Below are 21,950 nucleotides of genomic sequence, written 5' to 3'. Positions count from 1 at the left end.
TTCTCTTTCGCAATAGGAGCTGGCCTTAGTTCATATTTTCACAGAAACTGAGTTCTCAGAAAGTTTAGTTACTAACTTAAGCTTCCTAATGTTCTTTTCTTCTTCAAAATAGCATTCTGCATATGACTCTAATTAATGAATTTGTCAATATCCACACTGTTTTGGGTCTATTCCATCCTAATGTCATATGCAAACTATGCACTCCTTCATAGTAGCTGCTAGCAGATGACCATGTGTTTCTTATTATTTTCCTACTAGTCAAACTGCTCCTTATTCCCCAAACAGCATCTCTTGATTTCATGTGAAAGTTTTAGCACATGAATGATCATACATTTCAGGTACTTATCAAATTGCACAAAAGAAGGGTTGGGGTGGGTTTGTGCACACCCACACGCAGCCTTCCAACCAATAAGCGTATGAACCTAGGTGTTGAGGTGAAACTGGATATTACAAGTCAGTTGGTGTGCTCCAGCTGTGCTGTCTTGTCCTTTGGTTCTTGAGACCACGAGAAGCGCCTTGAGATGAGTAGAAGATGGAAGGCTAGGCTTGCAGACTTGTTTGACATAGAAGAACCAAGGACATGGATGTGGGTGAATGCTAGGGATATTGTGAGAGAGGGGGACAAGAGTGAGCAGAAACTGGGAAAACCCTCACAGTCTAGATGTCTGGAGAGAAACGAGGACTTGGAAGCAAGCAGGAAACCTGAGCCACACACAAGAAGTCGAGCAAGGAAGCAAACTGAAAACACTTGGACAGGCAGGAGAGCCACACCAGTGAACATCAGCATTGATTACCGACTCTCTATACAGCACAGAGGGGTTTAAGACAACAAGGTGGGAGGTGTTCAAAAGACAGCTTGAAGAGAATGAAGTGACTGTGAACTAAAAATAAAGACAAATTGGGAACTGAAGTAGGAGCCAGGGTTCAGAAGCACCCAAAAGGACAGACAGAAACTGACATCGGGTCCTGAACAGCAGACGTGGGGTATCACCCCAAAGAGAATGTGGCAGGTGGCCATCTTTCTCCCTTGAGCATCACTTCTACGCAGAGCCTGTTCTGAAGTTCAGTCAGCAGGTGGACTGGAGAGGGGAGCATATCAGAACAAGTGTCAGGGGAAGCAGGGCCTGCCAGAGCCTGATGGTTATAGAACTTAAACTAACTGCGCTACTATTGACGCAATATTCTCTTGGTGACACCTTCAGTGGGCTTTGACATACACATTGCATAATATTTGCTCAGGGTTCCTTGAGGGAAAACCTAGAATTTATGTTTTAAACTATATAAAAGAAACCTATCAGTAGATTCCAGTTCCCAAATGAATATACCATGTAGACCTTCATTGATCTTTGCATATTTACTTATGTATTCATTCACAAGATCCAAACATAGACCTAGGGCTTTGGGAGTCTTAGTATCTAGTGAAAGAGAGACAAGTGCTTCAGAGACTAGAGTAGTCATTGTAAGAAGAGTTTGTAATGAGGTAGTTGAGATGATGGCTAAAGACTGACACAAGTCTCAGCTGGGTTCCCATTTCATGTCTCTTCCTTTCTGCATTCAGGCTGAGACTTTCCACGGTACACGAACCCAGCAGCACCCTTGTAGTACTGGAGTGGGAACATTCAGAGCCACCAATTGGAGTGCAGATCGTAGACTACCTGATCAGGCAAGAGAAAGTCACTGACCGGATGGACCACTCCAAAGTAGAGACAGGTGAGCACAGTCTCCACTCCCTGGGGCAAGTCTTATTCCAAGGCAGTAAAAGTAAAAGAGGAAAAGTATGTTCTGCCTTGTGCCATTGCTTCATGTCCCCAATATTGCAGGGAAGCACAGAGAAGCACAGAAAAGTCACAAGTATTGTCTCTTCCAGGCAGTAGCCATCTTGTCTACTTAAGAGTTTTTGCATGGTGAGCATCTGACAAAGTCTTGTTTTGATTTTGCTTTTCTTGTATTTATAAAAAGAGGTGTCCATTTCATTGCCTCGAGGCACACTCTCAAGCAACAACAACATAGTCCACTAGTTATCCTAGCCCACAATTAAGAAACAATTCTCTGCTAACCGCTGCCATGATTACAGAAAAAAAGATTCCTTTGCTAATAACCCCCTCTAGGCAAAGGCATGTGCAAACAGATGCTCTTGATCCATGTGTTGTCCTAAAGCAAACTGACTTTTGTCAAGTCCTGAGAGAAAAGGGAAGCCTTCCACGAGTAGAAATAACCCACAGAAATAAAAGTCCCATGCCTTACGAGTCGACTACCAACACATAGAGAAAAGCCAGCATAAGTAATCCTAAGACTTTCACATAAAATATGGTCTTTGTTGAGAATGAGGAGGCCCATAATCTAAGAACTTCTAGTGAAGGTCCATGGTGATGTGGTTTGGAGAAACATCTTTGGGGCATGGAGAGCTCTCCACTGCTGTTTCTGAGGCTGTTTCTTGGTATGTAGGTATGTTAGGCTCCCAGGACTAGCACAACTGTTCTCTATAAATTTCAAGGTGTTTCATGGAAAATTTTGCAAGTGTGGCCTATGCATTTTTCCTTAGTAGTCCTTGAGCTAATGCTGGACAAACGGCTCTCAGCTCTTTGGCTGACAGAGAAACCATTAGCAAAAATGATCTCCTCCCAGGGCTCCTTTCTCCACTACAAATTAAGAAGTTTTGGCAAGTTCTCAATCGCGTTGCCCATTGTACAGACATCACTGTTCTCATGCTTCTCCCATTCTTTTTCCTTTGTGCAGAAACAGTACTGAGCTTTGTAGATGATATCATCTCTGGAGCAAAGGCCCCATGTGCCATGCCATCTCAGGTGCCAGACAAGCAGCTCACCACAATTTCTCTCATCATCCGATGCCTGGAACCTGATACCATCTACATGTAAGTAGTACACACCTTAATGATTTCTTACCCAGAAAGTTCCAGGGTCTTTGCTGGCTCCCTTTTGTTTCCCAAGTTCCTTCAGAGACTTTCAGAGATTTTTTTTTTTTTTTTGTCTCTGCAGTTATGTCTCAATAGGCATTGTGGAGAAACTTCTGGGAGAAGTCTTGTCATAAAAGAGTTTACAATATGCAGAGGAGATAGATAGATAGATAGATAGATAGATAGATAGATAGATAGATAGACAGACAGACAGACAGAATGGAATACATGTTAATTAGAAAGGCCAGGGACATGCTGGGAAAAAAAAAGGGAAAGTGATTAATTCTAAATAGAGTATATAACAGATTGTATAGAATTCAATAGCTACTGTGATGCAAGGTAAGAACCCCCTCCCCCCAGAGCAAAGGTAGAGAGACATGAAGGGAAGCAGTGGTCAAGAGGTCTAAAGCAGACGGTAAATAAAGCAGTGGAGGAAAATGAACCTGGGAGACTAGAGTGAACGCTGTTTGTCAGAGAAAAAAAAAAAAGGTTTTTTTTATTTTTTTATTAGGAAGGAGGACAATGCCAAGAACTGTGCTTTAGAAAGTCATCTCTAGTGGCTCTGAAATAATTTATAGCATTTAGAACTGGTCAGCATTTTTCTTCAAAGAAAATATAGTGAATTATATCACCATGCTTGGAACATCCCTATGTTCTCTGTGAACTCTTCCCATCCCTTCCTGTTCTCTGGGAACAACTGTAAAATATTTGTGAGCAGAGACATAAAAGATGCCAAAAGAGGAGATATGGTGATAGAATCTAAGTCATGATGGAAAAATTCAGGGTCTAACGCAGAATTCATAATGATTCAGTTTGGAAGCTTTTTGACCCCATCAGTATGAAAAACATCTAACAGTTTACAGATGAGGTCACAGGCATAGAGTCAAGGTTTCCAGAATAAATCATCTCCACTTCCTCTCTTAAGGAGTTCAAAGACAGAAAGCACTAGAAATCTGAGTGTCGTTGATTCTGACGAGCTTAGAGATTCAGCTGCGTATCTTCCATATAGAAATAGGAGGTATTACTTAGGGATGTTCAGGATGCAAGTGAAATAGATAAAGACAAGTGATGAGATTCTGGGATGGATGTACACACAAGGATGACAATGCCAACAGCAGAGACATCTGTCTGCTTCCAGGGCAAGGATGTCATAATACGTAACAGTTCTCTTGATATTGGATAGCTGTGGTCAAAGGAAGGGCTCAATTCGAAGGAACACAGATCTGGGACTGAAGATCATCAATCCGCTTAAAAAAAAAAAGTCTCTAAATCAACGGGACTCATATGATCATTTATAAAAAGGGCACAGAGGTTAGAAGTTCTCGAGGAGCAAAAGGTGGGCCCAGCTCCTTCAGAAAGGCCATTACCAAGTCTAGAACCTTCTCTGTGTTGGCCTGATGAGGCTTTGTTTCCTGGTCAAAGGCGTAAGGTGAAGATCCTCTCCCACATTTGGCATCCTTGGTGATCTTCTGGTGTTCACTTCCTATGTTTTGTAAATCCCCTACTTCCTGTCAATGTTGATTACAGAAGTGGGAGACGCCTGCCAGGCTAAAGGACAGCCGGTGTCCACTAGGTGGCGCTGCAGATTGCTGGAAAAGCTAGCTGACACTCAGATGTCACTTCCAAACCCTCTGTGACAGGCTCTTCTTGCCTTAGCATGGAGAGAAGATGTTCCCAGGTCCTGGCAGACTAACGAGGGATGGCCTGAACATAAGACCCACCGTGTGAGAAAATGGTGACCTGGGCTTAGAAACACCCCTCTCTGTTGAGGTATAAGGGTTATTTGTGTTTTTAACCCTGGTGCAAAGAGAACAGCCTGCTTAGCCTGGTTTTGTGTCTAACCATAAAGTGACTTTAAATAGGACCCTTAGTTTTTCTGCACCTGAGTTTCCTTACTTATAAATTAGGAGGAAGGTAGCCATCGTTTATGGCTATTTGGCCCTGTGTGACTGTACTTGTCCCCATTTTATAGCTGAAGAAACTGAGCTTCCTTAGACTCGAATAACTTCCCCAGAATCATACAGCTAGGGCTGTAAAAAAAAAAAAAAAAATGGCTAGGAGCTGAAGCGGCGTTTGTTCTTTTCCACATACTGGACCTTACTTCCAGGTCATCCCAGGTTATTCTGGCAGGATCCGGACACATCCTCCGGCATTCTAAAGCAAAGGCTGGTCTTCAATGGAGATTAAGATGTTACGTCTGTGTTTCAGCTAGCTTTCTTTGTCAGATGTTTCACCGAATGCACTAGAGAAGCATTCTGAGGGTGGACCACATGACACAAACACAGTAAAGAACTCTGTAAAGTGTTCCGGATCCAACATCTTCATTTTAGAGTGGGGAGGAGAATACCACCCTTTCCCATGACCCTCTCACCACAACACCTGTGGGAGAGCCCCTCCATTTCTGAGCACATCTCTGAGGTGATAGAAAAAGGTGTCTGAGTCACGGGATCAGCAAAAGTCACCAGGCTGGCAGGAGGAAAACAAGAAAGCATCAGGTGACGCAGCCAGCCCTACAGCCAGCCCCCGACAGGCTTATGATCTTCCTTAGCGTTAGGCTCCAGACCTTTAGAGCGCAGTCCTGGGGCCAGAGCCAGCCTGTGTCAGTTCCCACGCACACATGCCTCCACCGTGTCATCACCACGTTGCTAACTACGCACTGAGAGGTCCCAGCCTGTGGCTGGGGAAGAAGCCCAGAAGCTTTGGAAGAAGCAATAAACGGACTTAGACATGAGCCCTCTGGATCTGGAGCGAGGCTTATCTCCTCTGTCAGTAATTCCAGCTAACCCTCTTGCTGTCTGAGGAGAGTGCTGTGGCAGGAAGAAAATGCTAACAACAAGCAGAGAAGGCCTTCCTGAAATGACAGCACGTGGCATTTCCACATGAAAATAAAGAAAGTGTCCCTTCCCCCTCCCCCAGCATTTAGTAGTCAAATACCCTGGCTGTCTCTCAGTGTCTGGGGCGGGGGCGGCGGGGGTGGTGTGGGGGGAGGCTGGGACTGCTGAGGAACAGTTCTTAAGGTCAAGCTCTGTCTGTACTTGGAAGGCTGTGTGAGGCATTTCCTTTCCTAATATCTGCCTTATATTAAAAATGAAATGTGCTGTTAACTAGTCAGAGATTATTTCAGCTTGCATTTTATTCTAACCACCCTTCAGAGTATGTGAGACTTAATGCAGACGGAGGCATCCTTGTCTTGTCATAGCTCAAGATCTGACACAAGGTAGCCTGAACTTATACCAAGACCAGGGAGAAAGCAGAGCTTCCTGGAGTGTGGACTAGCTGGAGGCTGACTCCATCCCAGGCCCTGAAAGACAGGCTCCACCTGGCAGCCAGTTTGGTACCCAAAGACTAGGGTGTCCTAGTCCAGGGAAACTTAAGAGTTAATAGTGCAGGATTAGATTATGATGGGCTGCAAACAGGGGCTCCAGACATAGGAGTTGAGGTTGACGCCTTCAGCTTCCTGGAAGGCGACAGTGCCTGGAGTCACAGGGCTGGTGGAAGAAAATCTGCTACCTGTGAACACAGGGGGCAACAAGGATAGGCTTGCAACCCAAGACCAGGCCCATGCCAGCCTGGGGTATCTGTCTGCAAAGGTCAGGGTTTTGTATCTCCTGGCTCTTCTGGGAACAGCTTCTAGAGCTAATGGGGACTTCAGCGATCACCAAACCTTGGAGCCCAAGCAGAAGAAAAACACATTCCACTTCCCGTAAAAGTGCCTCAGATTCCCCAAGTATAGATTTGTTCCATACTGAACCCCAGGGATTTCCTGCTTCACGGACTGTTGGGAGGTTGACAGAGAACATGGTTTGGCATGGAAGTCACGCAGGTGGAAGTCTGCATGGGAGTATCCCGTGGCATCATGGACCCCTGGCTGAGCATGCTCTAAGACTGGCTTAACAAATTGGACTCAGAAATGGAGCTGGTTCCCAAAGGTCAGGTGTGCCAGCTACAGGTTTGAGGGTCTGAGGACCAATTCTAGGAACAGGGCCAAGAAGCTGATGAAGTACATGGGATCAAGCGAGAGGATAGCTCATGCTGCCAGGGCTGGAGTGGGGACAAGGGGCGTCAGTGTAGCCCCAGTGTCTCTCCAGGAAGGTGTGGCTGGGGAAGGATGGCAAGATGCACGGTTCAGAATCTGGGTACCTGTGGTGGGGAATGGCCACTGCTGGTGGCGCTACCTGGGAAGGCCACTGGGTAGGGCTTAGGGACAGAGCATAAGGCAAACATGGTTGGGGTGGTGTGACCCCTCTCTGCTGATAGAAAGAAAGCCGAATGCTTGGCCCTGACCTAACAGCTGAGAGAGCCCCTTAGGCACTCAACAGCTACGACTTGGCCCATGCCTTTTGGATCTCAGCGGGCCATCACATTTTAGGTCTTACCAGAGTTGGGGTCCTGATACAGCGGAGCCTTCCCATGTGAGATTTCCATTGCATTAATGTGAGGTTGAGGGGAGAAGAAGAGGGCACATGGCATCTCTCAGCATTCAGGTCTTTGCTCCGACTGTCCTCTGTGTTTCTTTGTGAGGAAGGAACAGTGGGCATGAGGTTCTCTGTCCGGTGAACACATTTCTTGGAAGAATCATTGGGTAGTTAGTGTTCATTTTTTCTATTTCATAGGTTCAGGCGTCTAAGGCCCAGCTAGCATTTACCTGATTTACCTGGGCCACCTTTCTTTCCCTGACCCCTTGCTCTTTTCCCTTCCTGTAACTTTGCCAAGAGGAACAACAACAACCAACAAAAAGAAAAAAATAATCATGTTTTCCAGTAAACACAGCTTCCTGTGGTAATGCAGCACAAAGAAAGGGGGCAGGAAGGTGGTAGTGACGTCCTTCAGGGTGGCTTGGTTAGTTGTCAAATGCCCTGGGCTGATGCCGGGCTTATTTTCACAGCTAGGTCCCTGGAATCTCTCCTTACTCTATCAGTTTCATCAGCCAGTGTTAGTTCCTTGGGCCTAGTGTTTTCTACACTGGACTGTAGCACTTTCCTCCAGATTCCCAGGTCTCCGTGGAAACAGAGGAATAGACTGGAACAGGGGAAGCTGCATAAGGGAGATGGCGTGTCCAACTGTGCACAGGCCAGGGGGCCCTTTGCTCTGGCTACAATGGATTTCTCCTCAGTCTTTGCATAAAGTTGTAAGCGGAGCACAGGGCGGCATGGAACAGCGCAGAACTAGGGCATTGTGGTGTGATAGCTCATGGCTTTGTGTACACCACCACCTTTTATTCTCACGGTGGCTTGTGACCATGGGAAAAGGAGAGGTGAGTGCACAGGGGTTACTGTAACTCAAGATGGCCTTAGATCCAAGTTCTAGCCGTCCATTTCCAAAGACATCTGCTCTTTCTCCCATGGAGTGGTTGCCGACATAAAAATGGCGTCCGCGTAACCAGCTGGCAGGCAGCTAGGTGCTGTGTCTTGGCTGAGACATGATCATTTGAGGCCATGAATTACTTCCTTAAGATTGAGCAACATAGTGAGCCTTTTGTCATGTATACACATATATATACATACATACATGTAACAGAAACTAAAGAAAAAAGAAAGTGAGTCACCTAGATGTCTCAAGGCGTGGTAAAACATGGGTTTCTAGCAGGTCTAAACTAGGCCTGAGAATTTTCAGCAGTGGTGCCTGGGAGTTCTGGTGAAAATGAAGTGTCCTTCGCTGCGATGTTTCCAATCAGACAGCATTCAAGCCCACATGTCCCAACCACAGCCCACAGGAAGCAGTCAGAGGCTTCATGTCACTCATTTCTTTTTTTTATTTTTATTATTAGTTACATTTTATTAACTCTGTATCCCAGCTGTATCCTGCTCCCTCATTCCCTCCCAATCCCACCCTCCCTCTCTCATCTCTTCCCTGCCCCTTTCCAAGTCCACTGATTGGGGAGGAGGTCCTCCCCTTTCATCTGACCCTGTTTTATCAGGTATCTTCTGGACTGGCTGCAAAGTCCTCCTCTGTGGCCTAGCAGGACTGCTCTTCCCTTAGGGGGTGCGGAGGTCAAAGAGCCTGCCATTAAGTTCCTGTCAGAGATAGTCCCTGTTCCCCTTACTAGGGAAAACCAATTGGTTACTGATCTACCACGGGCTACATCCGAGCAGAGGTTCTAGGTTATATTCATACATGGTCCTTGGTATCAGTCTCAGAAAAGACCCCTGTGCCCAGATATATTTGGTCCTTGTGGAGCTCCTATCCTTTCCATGTCATACTAACTCCCCCTTCTTTCATATGATTCCCTGCACTCTGCCGAAGGTTTGGTTATGAGTCTTAGTATCTGCTTTGATACACTGCTAGGTAGAATCTTTCAGAGGCCCTCTGTGGTAGGCTCCTGTCCTGTTGCTTCTTTTCTCCTATGTCCACATTTCTAACCAGAGTGCTGGCAGTTAAGTATAAGATTGAGCAGTCAGGGTCCTGCCCTATTCTGACAAAGCTGGGCCTCCAGGGGACGCTGCTCAACCCCAGCCCCTAGACATGTTCCCTCTAGTAATGCTACACTTCTACCTCTCTGCCAGGTTCACCCTCTGGGGAGTAGACAACACAGGGCGACGCTCCAGGCCGAGTGATGTGATTGTGAAGACCCCATGTCCTGTGGTGGATGATGTCAAAGCTCAAGGTAAGAGCCACTGAAGTTATCAATATAGATGACTGTCTAACCATCTACCCTCGCCACCCTAAGGAACCAGTAACCAGAGGAGTAAACCGAATGACCGAGTGTGGCAGGAAGGAAGAACTCAGGCTCAAGGTAGAACCTTGGGCTTTCTCTCAGTACTGCTGTACTCTGTACTCTGGCAGAAGTTCTCCCTGTACTCCGTTATCCCATACAGTCTACAAGGTAGGCGCCAAAAGCAGACTTTGATAAAGTTCATAGGTAATCAGATGCTTAGGTCCATGCAAAAGTACCCATCTTCTCTGCCCTCAGGTCATGGATGGATCACTTGCTCTTCCTGGGAATTTGTACACCTGAAAGTTTGTTTCTAACTAAAGCATTCAAGGCTGTAGATTTGAAATTGAGCAGTTACTCAGGCCCCCCTTCAGTGCAGCTGAATCCTCTCTACTTTGGAGTTATTACATGCCACTTCTTCAGTGTATTTGGTGTAAGCTCCCTCGCTGGCAGCAGTCCTGCTGCACCAGGAAGTTTTTCCTCAGTCATCATCTGTCACGAGAGATGCTCCCTAGCTGGACTTGACATCATACCCTGCTCTATAGCTTTCACATCTCTGAGGCCAGAGTTCTTTAGTTCTGCTTAGCCCTTCGACTGGACTTCAGCACCAATTACAGTGACACTGTAAGCCACCGACAGCCACCACTTCAGTTCTAGGAAGAACTGAAATCCAAGCCTTTTTATTAACAAAGACATTGAGCACTTTGGTTCTGCAGACTCCTGTCAGGGATGGACCATGGCTAAGCTAACGTTCTGATGCATCTCATTACCTTATGTATAGTTCTTGCCTCTGTACCTATCGTCTTAACCAAGAGGGACATGGTCCCGGAATGTTGCAGGGTGACACCCCAATGATGAAAATCATTTAGGGAAAGTGATCTAGACTACTTTTCATTTGTCTATTTTTTGAAGAGCGAGCAGTCAGGGTTTTGTTGGAAAGTGAAAAGACGGCTTCCTGCAGCAGGAATGGATACCCAAAATGAGTTGCCTACCTAGCTCTTTAACTAAAACCACTGCTATTTTAATATTGTACAACCTTGGAAAGTATTCTCATAGCTAATCCTATTGGCATGCGGTGGCTACAGTATTTTCAAAGCCATTTGACCATAATGAAACACTTTCTGATATAAATACACTCATAGATTTTCATTCTTCTTATGGCATAAATATTTAACAGGCCATTGGGACCTAATGGGTGACCCTTTCTACTTCTTCAGCACCTACTTACTTGCCAACTCTCTACTGCCTCATCGATCTCTTTATCCCATGTCTCTTGCTTTCCTCAATTCCTCTCACACTGGTTTCACTTCTGTTACAGGGTCGTTGCATATGTTAGGTTCCATTACTTCAAATGTTCTGTACCTTCCAAATGAGTAACTCATCTCAGCATGAAAACTCAGCTCAAGTGTCCATTCCTCATAGAGGAGGACAAGAACCAGTGTTAGGTGTCCTCACAGTACTGACCTTAAGATATTTCTTTCATTTTTTTTTATAATGATGTGTTCAGTCTTTGGACAGCACCAGCCAAGTCAGTGTCATGGCAGTATGAGTCAAGTCTCTTTTTCTGTGTTGTGTGTCCTTAATAGCTAGAAGGCAGTACGCTCAACTAACAGGTTGTTTAAGAACAGTTACTAGTAACTAGTAACTAGTTACTAGTAATCACAGTAACTAGTAACTAGTTACTAGTAATCACAGTAACTAGTAACTAGTTACTAGTAATCACAGTTACTAGTAACCAAGCATAAAGCCTACCTTCTGATAAAAACTCAGTAGTTTATACATAAAGCAGTAAATACAACAATGCCCTTATTTTACGTATGAAAAAAAATGAAATTCAGAGTAAAGTAAATAAGGTGCCCGAGGATACCAAGAACCTAATGGATCCCACACTTGTAGCCCATATCTGACCACAATTCCCATTTATTTTTATAATGTTACTGTGACAAATTGGGAGTGTTATTAGGCAAAAGACTCAACAGGTCACTGTATCTGCAAACTGGTGACAAAAAGAGCTGCTGCAAAAAAAGATAACAAGATTCTCCCATTTTGGGCCATGTCCACTGAGACAAGAACAGGTACCCACAAGCAGGAGGCATGGGTGCTTCTCCCTAGCAGGAGAGGAGCTGGTTTACAGGATCTGAGCCATGAAGGTCTCTGAAGCTTCATGGTGAGAAAGATAGTCTGGTTCGCACACCTTGAGATGAGACTGTCTGGGGGGGTATTCATGGTACCCTCACTCACTGTGAAGGTGTCTTTCTGTTTGGTGTTTAATGGAATCTGTGGAAAAGCAGTGGCTACCATAGAGCTTCCAGCTAAGAAGAAACATCAAGGAGATTATCAGAGACATGATGCAGCCTGGTGCTTGCTACAGGACCCATGGTACAGAGCAGCTCTTTCTCTGGAGGGGTCCTGTCTGTCCAGTTCTAGCACAGGATGTTTGAGTGGACTCTCTATCTGCTTCCGCTTCCAGACAAGGAAAGTGGGAGCACAGGAAGACAATTTGGTGTTGAGAGAACAGCATGACAATCCCAGGGCCTGTTATCCTTCAGCCAGGAAGGCACCCTGCACAGAGCAAGTCTGGAGATTAATGAGTTAGACTAATTGAGGGCATCCTTGCAAATTAATACAGTTCTACCAAAGAAAAACCCCATATGCTTTGCCTCCCTCACACCCAGATGGTGCTCATAAATATAAAACTCACTTGGGTCTGAGCTTAAATCTAAGGACAAATAGGAATTTGACCTGAAGTATGCCGTCAGCTCCCTCATGTGAACGCGATCCCTCATGCGAACATTTATCCAAAGATAAGCTAGATACTGTCCATTTTACCACATCATAGCACTCAAGCCACTGTGCAGGTATGTTTTTACTGCCATTTTACTGAAACCAGCCTCCTGGAGCTGAAGCAAACATGTATTAGTAATAAGACAAAGCTTGTTGTCTAGTATGAAGGCTGAGTTGAGACATCCTGAAAGTCCCCCATAGAATCTCATTAAAAGAAGGCTAGCTATTTCTTAACCTTTGTTCCCTTAGCATTTTTGATGCCACACAATTGCATCCATTCATTTATCTGATTCTCCCACAGATGTGTTTTTGCTCCTGGTGTCTAGTATTGGAATCAGAATCAATTTTCAAGAATCATGTAATCAATTTTATGGATTTATCAATCATCCAACAAATATTTAGTTCTCATTGAATATATGTTCTAGGCACCAGGAGCAAAAATACAATACCTAAATAACTATATCAGTAGAGGCAATGTGCAACAGTAACCAAATAATAAAATGCATATTCCAAGTAACGATGCCTGTCATAGAGATAATAAATGTGACATGGTAGAGGAAGAACAGAAGCTAGAATTTGGGAAAGTAAATGAGGGAGGAAGCCACCAAATATCTTTGCAAAGATCCTTTCAAAAAGGAATCAGGATTGGGCTTTAGAATGTTGGAAGACGACAAAGAAGGCTTGTGACTCTTGGGTCACATTTGTGGAAAGACATGGAAGGTCCTGATAGGTAGGAGTTCCCAGGGGCTCTAGACAGATTTAGTGAGGCCTAGTCATTGCTAGAAAGTGACTGTATCTGGGATTGTGATGGGATGTTCCTGAGGACTTGGGACAGAAAAGTGTCAGAGTAGACTCTATGTTTTAGAGGTTGTTCTTACTGCTGTGGTGAAAACAGACCAAGAAGAACACTCTAAAGTGGAACTGGAAGGCTATGGCAACAGATAGGAGACAAGCTGATGTTAACACCAGGGAAGTGATCAGACAGTTTTTAATAGGTGATCTGATCTGCAATGTGCTGATGAAAGAACCCAAAGGATTTATTGGCCAGTAGGCTAGATGTGGAGCATGGGAGAAGGAAGAGTCACATTGGTCTTATCTGTTTAAATGATGTTTGATTTTTGCCCTGCAAATTTCCAGAAGCATGGGCATGCAGAGAGGTGGTAGAAGGCAATAAGAAAAGAAAGCTAATGTTAGTCTCTGTGGATCTCAGGTAGAAAAGGACAGGGACAGTAATTGGCAGCTGGATGTCTTAAAGAGGCCTCTTACACAAGGGGCAAAACAGCTCACCTTGGAAGTGGCCCAGAGGTGAACCAGAAGCAAGGTTCTTTGTGGATATAAGGGAGTGGTCAGGGAATGAGAGGGAGGAAATGTAAACCAGGAGAGTTTTGAAAAATGAAGGTATCTGAAAATATATAGGAGGGAGGAATAGCTTCAGGTTGGCTGTGTGGGGCTAAGAACCATTCTCTTCAAGGACATGGAAGAAGGACCCATATGTCCCAGAGAATGTTTCAGAAAGCAAAAAGATAAGGAGGGAAGGGAGAGTGTGTACCCGAGTCAGTGACAAAGGGAAAGTTGTTGCCTGTGATATCTTTGGCCCCAGAGAAAAATAATAAGAAGTTTGAGAGAATGGGTTAGTGTGTAGCAATGGTCTTAAAAATGAGGTACCTAGATTGACGGTATCCGCATTACCCGGGAGCTTGTCAGAAATGGATGTTCTCAGGCTCAAATCGGACACTCCAGTGGGAAACAGTAGCTGTGTATGTAATGTTGATGTTCCTCAGGTGAGAATTGATGATAATGGTGTGAGCACAGGGCATCTCAGGGGAAGCATATCCAGAGCTGGAGGGAGAAAAAGGGACCTTGTCGTATGGGTAAGACAAAGATACCAGGCCAGTTGACATGGTTCACCTTGTGTGGGGCTGAGGTTGTAGGTGGATCCTGAGAAATACTAAGTGATGAATTAGGATCTCCTGTCTAGATCATCAAGGAAAGCTGCAGATGTTTATAGCTGTTCCTGACTGAGATTTAAAAAAAAAAAAAAAAGCAGCAATTACAGGGGAATAAGAAAATTTACCTGCCAGGTGCAGCATACGCCTGTAATCCCAGCACCCACGGAGGCAGAGCCAGGTGGATTGCTGTGAGTTTGAGGTCAGCCTGGTCTACAAAGTTAGTCCAGAACAGCCAAGACGTTGTCTTAAAACAGAACAAAACAAAAAGTGTTTCATTGCTCACTTGACTATCTCCCATCACTACACTGCAAACGCAAATGAGGATTTCTGTCAGTTTCTCTCAGTGATGTGGTGCCCAAGCATAGACACGTTTCAGGAGCCATTAAGCATTGTATTACATCGATGAATAAGTATAAAGTTACCAGGGGCAGATATTGTACTGAATTAAAGATTTGCATTGAATAAAACTTTTATTCTCATGTAATCTTGACAAGTGCATGTGACTAACCATTATTAGACGGACAGGAAAACTAAGACCCAAAGAGTTAAATAATGTGTTCAAGGCCAATACACAAGAGCCTGAGTCTATCTGAAACTCTGATTCCTGCTCTTAGCCATACCTTTGAGTCCAATGGCTTCAGTCCAGCCTTGTTAATTTACCCCATCTTCTGAGAGATCTCTGATCTCTTCTACTAACTCAGCCTCCCAGTTTTGGCTACGTTGACAGGCTCCTTGCCATCTTTTCACCTGCACTTCACTTGTTCCTAACTCAAGTTTATAAAAGAGAGGGAGGACTTGAGTTTGTTGTGGGTAACAAAAGACTTCTGTGGAGATCAAAGCTATGTAAAAATAATCATTTAAAATACCTTCTTCCTCTGAGCTGGTGCATTCTTGGGAAGCTCTAAAAGCTAATGAAGCAAGAAGCCTCAGTTCTCTCAGTAGAGATAGGAGGAGCCAGATATGGTCATGCTCTCAGAGCCGAAGCACAGGTTTTTCTGAATAGAAGATTCCGTTTATTGACAGGCTTGTAATCGTACCCTTCAGTTAGATTATCTTGGTTTTAGCAGATTTGGGGTGGAACTTGGTTTTGCCCACAGGATGCAGATGTTGGCTTGGTCAGCTAAAACCGACTGTCATGTAGCAGAGTATGCACCAAGAATCAACAGCTCTGCCATGACCATTTCTCAACAGATACCACTACAAGTAGAACCTGGAATCTGACACATTATCTCTCATTGCAAGAAACATGATTTGGCATCAGTGAATCAGTCAGAGAGGAATTCTAAGCTGCAGTCTGCGCACCAATGGTTTTTCTTCCCTGGCCATTCTTGTCTCAGCAAAACACCCTCTGCCTGCCAAAATCAGTACAAACCAGACCTCAAAACTGACCCTCTGTCTTCCTGTCCTAACTCCAGAAAAGATAGGCCCCCAGTATTGGAGCTAGAATCCCAAGATTCTGCCTCTTACACCATAAACTATTTAAATGCAGCCAGTGACTGAGCATCAATGCAAAGGGGCAATGGCAAACAGTTTAGAACCTTCAGAGCAGCCCACGCTAACTATGTGACCTTGTGTTGGTAGCCTTGTCTGTCTCTTAATCTCATTTGTCAAGGAGAGATATGCATATATCTGCAGAGAGGGATGTTTGGATGTAAAGTTATTAGCTTATTAAATGAAAAAAAACTTTAATAATGACTAGAGATATCATGGGACTTCAGTTTCTAAATTGTCTTCTTTTTCTAAACAAACAAACAAACAAACAAACAAGCAAACAAAACCCTCATTTTAGCTATCTGAGAATTTTAACAACCTAAAAACCTAAATGTGCTTCAGAAGGAAAGCCATACGCACTGCAACCAAATGTGTTGTGTGTACTTTTTGTTTCTAGAGTCAGTGTTAACCAGCTTGGAGAGGGATCACTTAGAACCCCTGCTAGAAAAGGGACTCAAGCTACACTCAAAGTTAAGAGAGCTATTCACTCAGCTAACGATTGCTGGTTAGCTGTTTTATCTGAGGATCCCAAGAAAGTAAGGCATGACTCCTGTCACCACAACAACCTGTGTGATGTGGAGGCCGACAATAGGTCGAAGTTCTATGCATTCTCCCCACAAATCCTTGGGTTGATCTATCGTTTACCAATATCCCTAAATTCACTTTGGCATTAGCACAGGACTCTCATGCTATGGTTGACCAATGAAAGAGGTCAAGTAGGCACACTTCTGACTCTCCTGCCTAAGAACTGAGTTCTTTCATCCCCAGAATTAACACATCCAAGGGAACTCATTGCTCAACCTGCTTACTGGACCTTAGCTCCCAGATGTTTAGGAGACCATGCAAAAGCATCTCTTTTTTGATAGTTACAATGATAGTAACATATAGTGATAACATTCCTTGAGTTATGAAATGAAAGGAAAAAAATGGAAGGCCACACAAAACTGTTACTGCTTTACCATGTCACCAAACTCAGTCTTAGCCATGGAAACCTTTGAGGCAGAAACATCACAGATACAAATTAAACTGAATGATTACTCATTTGGGATTACATAAAATTCTGGCTTCAGTTTCTGGATATACACAGATTACCATGCTTACCTTTACATCGGGCCTACATGGTTCTGTTTTCCAAAGTCATCACCTCTCCAGATTTTTCTCATGGCTCAGAGGTATTACCTGGTGGTGCTTCACTTCATCTCTGCCCCCGGTGGCCTTGGGCTTCTCTGATGCTTTTCAGAGGACCACTTAGTAGCCAGGTAAATGCTACCTACCCGTATAAGGTTGTCAGTGTGTCATGGGAGCAAACATGGACCAATCTTTAGTGGGAGCTGAACATAAATAAAATCTTTGTTTCTCCCACTGCATGGCCCAGTTGTGATGCAGGAACTTTATATATCCTCTCCTGCAAAATGTACCATCCCAGTTCTCATGAAGGTGTTTCAGGTTCCTAATATAATCCTTTATATTTATTCTCATTTCTTGCCTCATTGGTCTTTATCCCCAGCCCTAGTTCTCTGGGAATTCACTTTCCATTCAAGCACGAATATATGAGCTTTTGCCTCGGGTTATGTATTTTTTCGTAAACCTTGGAAAGACAAAAAGTATCGCAGCTGAAATCGACCTTAGAGGTGTATTAGTCAAAGGCATTTTATTTATTAAAGAGAAAACTGAAACACAGTGGCACAGAGGTAGAGGGAAATACACCAATCACCCTCACACCTCAGCGACAGTGTTTTAAAATAACATCATGCGCACATAAGTAAGTATTTATTTCTTGGCACATATAAATAGGTGTGCATACACACACGTATGGCTGAGTGCTATGTGATGATAATTTGATCAGCAATAGATCATATTTACTACATATGCCACAGTGATCCCATGCGAGTGTAACGGAGCTGCAGACTTCCTGTGCGCAGCGATGCTGTAGCAATCGCGATGTTAAGGCAGAGCGCATTCTCACAGGCTCGTGACCCTGATGTAAACACATCTACCGTGTTGCCATCCGTGTAACTCACACATCTGTGTGCCTTTAATAACACGATAACAAGCAACAGTTATTGATTTGTGTATTTACTTTCCTGCACCTATTTCAAACTGTGCTCTACCTATAATATACCGTGTTGTAAACAGGACCCTGTTTCACAGCGTCTGCAGCCTCGTCCTCTTCTCCCTGCCACGTCTCTTGACTGAGTCCTCGCTCTTGTTCTTGTCTTAGTCTGTGGCGTTCATCACGGTTCTAGGAAAAACATGTTATCCTTGTATCTCACACGCCTTATATGTCAGGAGCCCGCATCATCTAGGTTTGTGTTAGTGCACTCTTTTAAAAGGAACTTTGAATTGCCTGACATAATTGTTGTCTCCGAAGCTTACTGCCCCTGTCTGCCAATATAGCCCTTGGCCAGGAAGCTCCAAGCCTCCACACAATCTAATCTAGGCCTAGAATGTTCAGCCTCTGAGATTTGCTGCTGAATAAGCTCACCCTTTCTAGTTTTTTCTATGCTATGGCAGGCTGGTTCAACTCAGGTGTTCCGGCTCAAACTTCTCTTCAAAATGACAGGTTCAATCTGGCTTCTCTCTTGGCCTCTGAATTGCTCTGCCTGGTTTCAAACTAACTCTTGAAATCTGTTCTAATCTTTTGGCTCTTCATTCTCTGACTCATTCACTCTATTCCTATGTCTAGCTTGTTCTCTCTTCAACCTGTCACTGTAAAACTCTCCCAGTAAACCTGAATTCTCTGAACTGAACTGCCACAAACTCAGCACCACTACATTGCCTCTGAATTCACCAACTCAACCAAACTTTCTGCAAAGAACTAGAGTTGCATGCCTCTGTCTTCTAGGTGCTGGGATTAAGGGTGTTACCACCAAGCCTAGACCTAAGCTTTTCTTTACCTGAAACTTGTTCTATACCAGGCTGGCCTTGAATTCAGAGGTCTGCTTCCTTCTGTCTCCTGGGACCAAAGGTGTGTCTGTATTCCAGCTGGATCACACACACCAATAAGGTCTTTGGATGTGATCTTTTTCTAGAGCGTCTGTGTTGTGTTCTGAATTAAAATTCCTCTGCACACTCCAATGTGTTTCTCAAAGCACAACTGGACTTGCTGTTTCTTCCTTCCTCAGAAATAGCAGACAAGATCTACAATCTCTTCAATGGCTACACCAGCGGGAAGGAGCAGCAGACTGCCTACAACACCCTTCTGGATCTGGGTTCCCCCACATTGCATCGAGTCCTCTACCACTATAATCAACACTATGAAAGTTTTGGGGAGTTCACCTGGCGGTGTGAAGATGAATTAGGACCCAGGTACTCGATGAACTACGCAACCTCTTATACACACTCTATAGAGTCTTGTGTCTGTTTCGTGGAATTTGCAGTGTCTCTGAGACATCTTAGACGCTCAGAGAACTAGTCCCCATGTTTTACACAGCCCAGGCCATGCAGAATGGTGTGGAATAAGCTCTTCTCAAGCAGTGGAGTCATGTATTCACTTCCTGAAAATAAGATTTTGCTCCTGATCTTAATTGCACCAATACAAAACTCCAAATGCTAAATTTCCAGGTAATGCATGCTCAGTCTTGTGAAAGAAAATTAGGAGTCTTGTTAAGGAGATTATCCTGAAAGCGTACATGAATGTTCCCTATGTTACGTGGATTTTTGGATGCTCTTTCAAGAGAGTACCACAGATGAGGCCTCCATTAAGATCACATGCTCTTCACCTACTTACCCTGGAACCAAGCTTGTCGCTTCCTAGTATACAATACACACTGATTTTAGATTGCTGATCCCAGATAGAGTTCCTGGAAAGTAGGGAGTGAGGAGTGTGGAGAGATATCCCTTCCCATTTATACTATTTCTTATGACCAAGTATTGTTACCTTGAGAAAGTAAGCTTTCCTAGAAATTTTGGAATTCTTAGACATGATAAGCAGGTGGTTTGCATGAAATTTAGCACCATCAATTATTCAAGAACTCATGAAAAATGAAAGTAGGGACATGAGAATGTGGAGAAGAAAGTGGAAGAAGAAGAAGAAGAAGAAGAAGAAGAAAGAAGAGAAAAGGGAGGATAGGGCAGAGTGGAAGGTGGAGGACAGAAGGAGATAGCGGGGTGGAGGAGCAGGGAAAGGAGTGTGGAAGAGAGGGAGAAGAGGGAAAACGAGGGGGATAGGTACTATGGTACCCTGGCCACGCCCTACCACCAGCTCTTAAACAGTTCTTAGACTTCAGTCAACAGGTAAATCAGTGTTCCCCAAAAGTCATTCCACATCATTCATTCATTTGACACCTGAGGGGACAGTCACCTCCACAGTTATAAATGTTCACAGACCATTGTTCAAGGCATTTCCCATGCATGTATTTCCTTCTCGTGTGTGTGTGTGTGTGTGTGTGTGTGTGTGTGTGTGAATATATAAGTATTCATGTGTGTTAATACACACATGTGAAAGCCAGAGGTCACCCCTGGGCATTGCTCTGCCTGTCTCCACTTCTACAGATCTGGGGTCACAAGAACATCCTGCCCCACTGTGCTTGCTTTTGCCTTGATTTCTGGGAATTGCGTTTGTGCCTGCATGCCAGGCACTTTGCTGAGTGAGCTTCTTTCCAAGCTCTACTTTATTACTTTTTGAAGGAAGTGTAAAATTCAGGGTATTCTTCCTGGAATAAAATGTAGCACGATTTTGCTACATTCTGTAAGTTTTACCTGTAACTTATAAGGAATGACAGACTTACTGCTCTGGATCTAAGGGAAATATGTAAGGGTCAGTTAATCTGTCTTAGTATTTTAAAGACATAAATCCTTGCTTAGAGAGTAGCTAAACATTAAGGAATGTCCTTTCTCCTCTGTACCCCGTCTTTAGCCCTGGCCAGATTGTTGCTCACACTTCTAACTATCTCTCTTTCTTCTGTGCTTTCATTTTCCCTCTGTTTCTCACTCCCCTCTTTTCCTTCCTTTCCTTCTTTTATCTGAGATTTATTGAGTATACATGCACAATTCTTCGTTAGGGAGCAGAAATGCCACAATTTGAATAGCACTAACGTTGCATATTTCATTGTTACTGCTAAGGGCATTTGAATCTTTAAAATTTCTCTTTTGTGACTTGAGACTCAGAAGAAAAATTGGTTAATACAGAAAGTGAGCAGGGGAGGAAATAGGGATGTCGCTATGAAGCAAAGCCCACTGTTGATTGGTGCACCCTCCTCTCTGGACTCTCCTCCCAGGGGCTCTCTCGTGGGTAATACTGGCTTTTCACAAATACATAGTAGAAAACATTGTGTTATTCCATTAGTCCATGGAAAACAAAGTCTTCGTTTTTAATGTCGTGGATCTCAGGGAGAGCCACAGAAAAGGAAAAGTCCACTGCCTTGAGGGACGTCAATTCACTTTGGGGTTAATCGTGAGAATGAATAAAATGGGTCTGCGGGTACACACTTCCTGTTAGCAAACAGAAAGGATTCCCATAATTCTGCTAAACCCAATTCCATTAAAACCTGTGGAGGCCTCCAGACTGAGCTGAGGTTGCAAACCATCCGAGGACAACAGTGTTGCCCCATTGCTAACAAAGAAGGCTGTTGACTCTGAGATGGTCAAGGGCAGACCCAAAGTAATTATTATTTAAAGAACAATAAGTAAGCAATGAAAACAGCAACAAAGACTCCATATACTAATTCAATTCACTCTTTTGAAAGGCTACTGGGTTGTGCTCTGTCTGTCTCTGCAAGATGATGAGATATTGCCCTCATTCCTTCTCACCCCACCCCTGCCCCTTTCAACTCCTCAGAAGGCTGGCTAATGATAGTACACAATGGAAGGATTAAGAAGAAAGAGCCACTAGAGTCCTAAATGGTGTCAGAAAACCTGCCTGACCAAACTACAGAAGCAGATAGGGAAGGCACTGATCAATCTTCTGGGAGGGCATTTAGTCTGGCAGGAAGAGTGTTTGAGTTCCTCTAACCTACCATGATTGAAGAAATAATGTCCCTTCAGTGACCTCACACTGCTCTCAGCCTCTTGACTTTGCTGCTTGATGCTCAAAATCTTTCCTTCAACATCAGCTTCACCCTCCTTTCTCCTGTCATCCTAGGAATCCAGTGATCTCAACCCCTAACAGACATACACACACACACACACACACACACACACACACACACACACACACACA

The 21,950-nt window shown here is 44.1% G+C and overlaps 1 protein-coding gene across 3 annotated transcripts in view; it reads left to right on the top strand.

The window, feature by feature from the left end:
• Window positions 1-21,950, top strand: part of Astn1 (astrotactin 1) — a 330,303-nt gene that overhangs the window by 303,735 nt on the left and 4,618 nt on the right. For all 3 annotated transcript variants that reach the window (XM_055624474.1, XM_055624472.1, XM_055624473.1), the window contains 4 exons: window positions 1,559-1,710; window positions 2,737-2,872; window positions 9,418-9,518; window positions 18,916-19,099. In XM_055624474.1, the coding sequence (XP_055480449.1) occupies window positions 1,559-1,710; window positions 2,737-2,872; window positions 9,418-9,518; window positions 18,916-19,099 (573 nt within the window). The remainder of the gene's footprint in view (window positions 1-1,558; window positions 1,711-2,736; window positions 2,873-9,417; window positions 9,519-18,915; window positions 19,100-21,950) is intronic.

Source organism: Psammomys obesus, unplaced genomic scaffold, assembly GCF_907164565.1.
Source record: "Psammomys obesus unplaced genomic scaffold, mPsaObe1.curated_primary_1811, whole genome shotgun sequence".
Lineage (NCBI taxonomy): Eukaryota > Metazoa > Chordata > Mammalia > Rodentia > Muridae > Psammomys > Psammomys obesus.
Note: the sequence above shows the minus strand (reverse complement) of the source record. Positions and strands in the feature narration are given on the sequence as shown.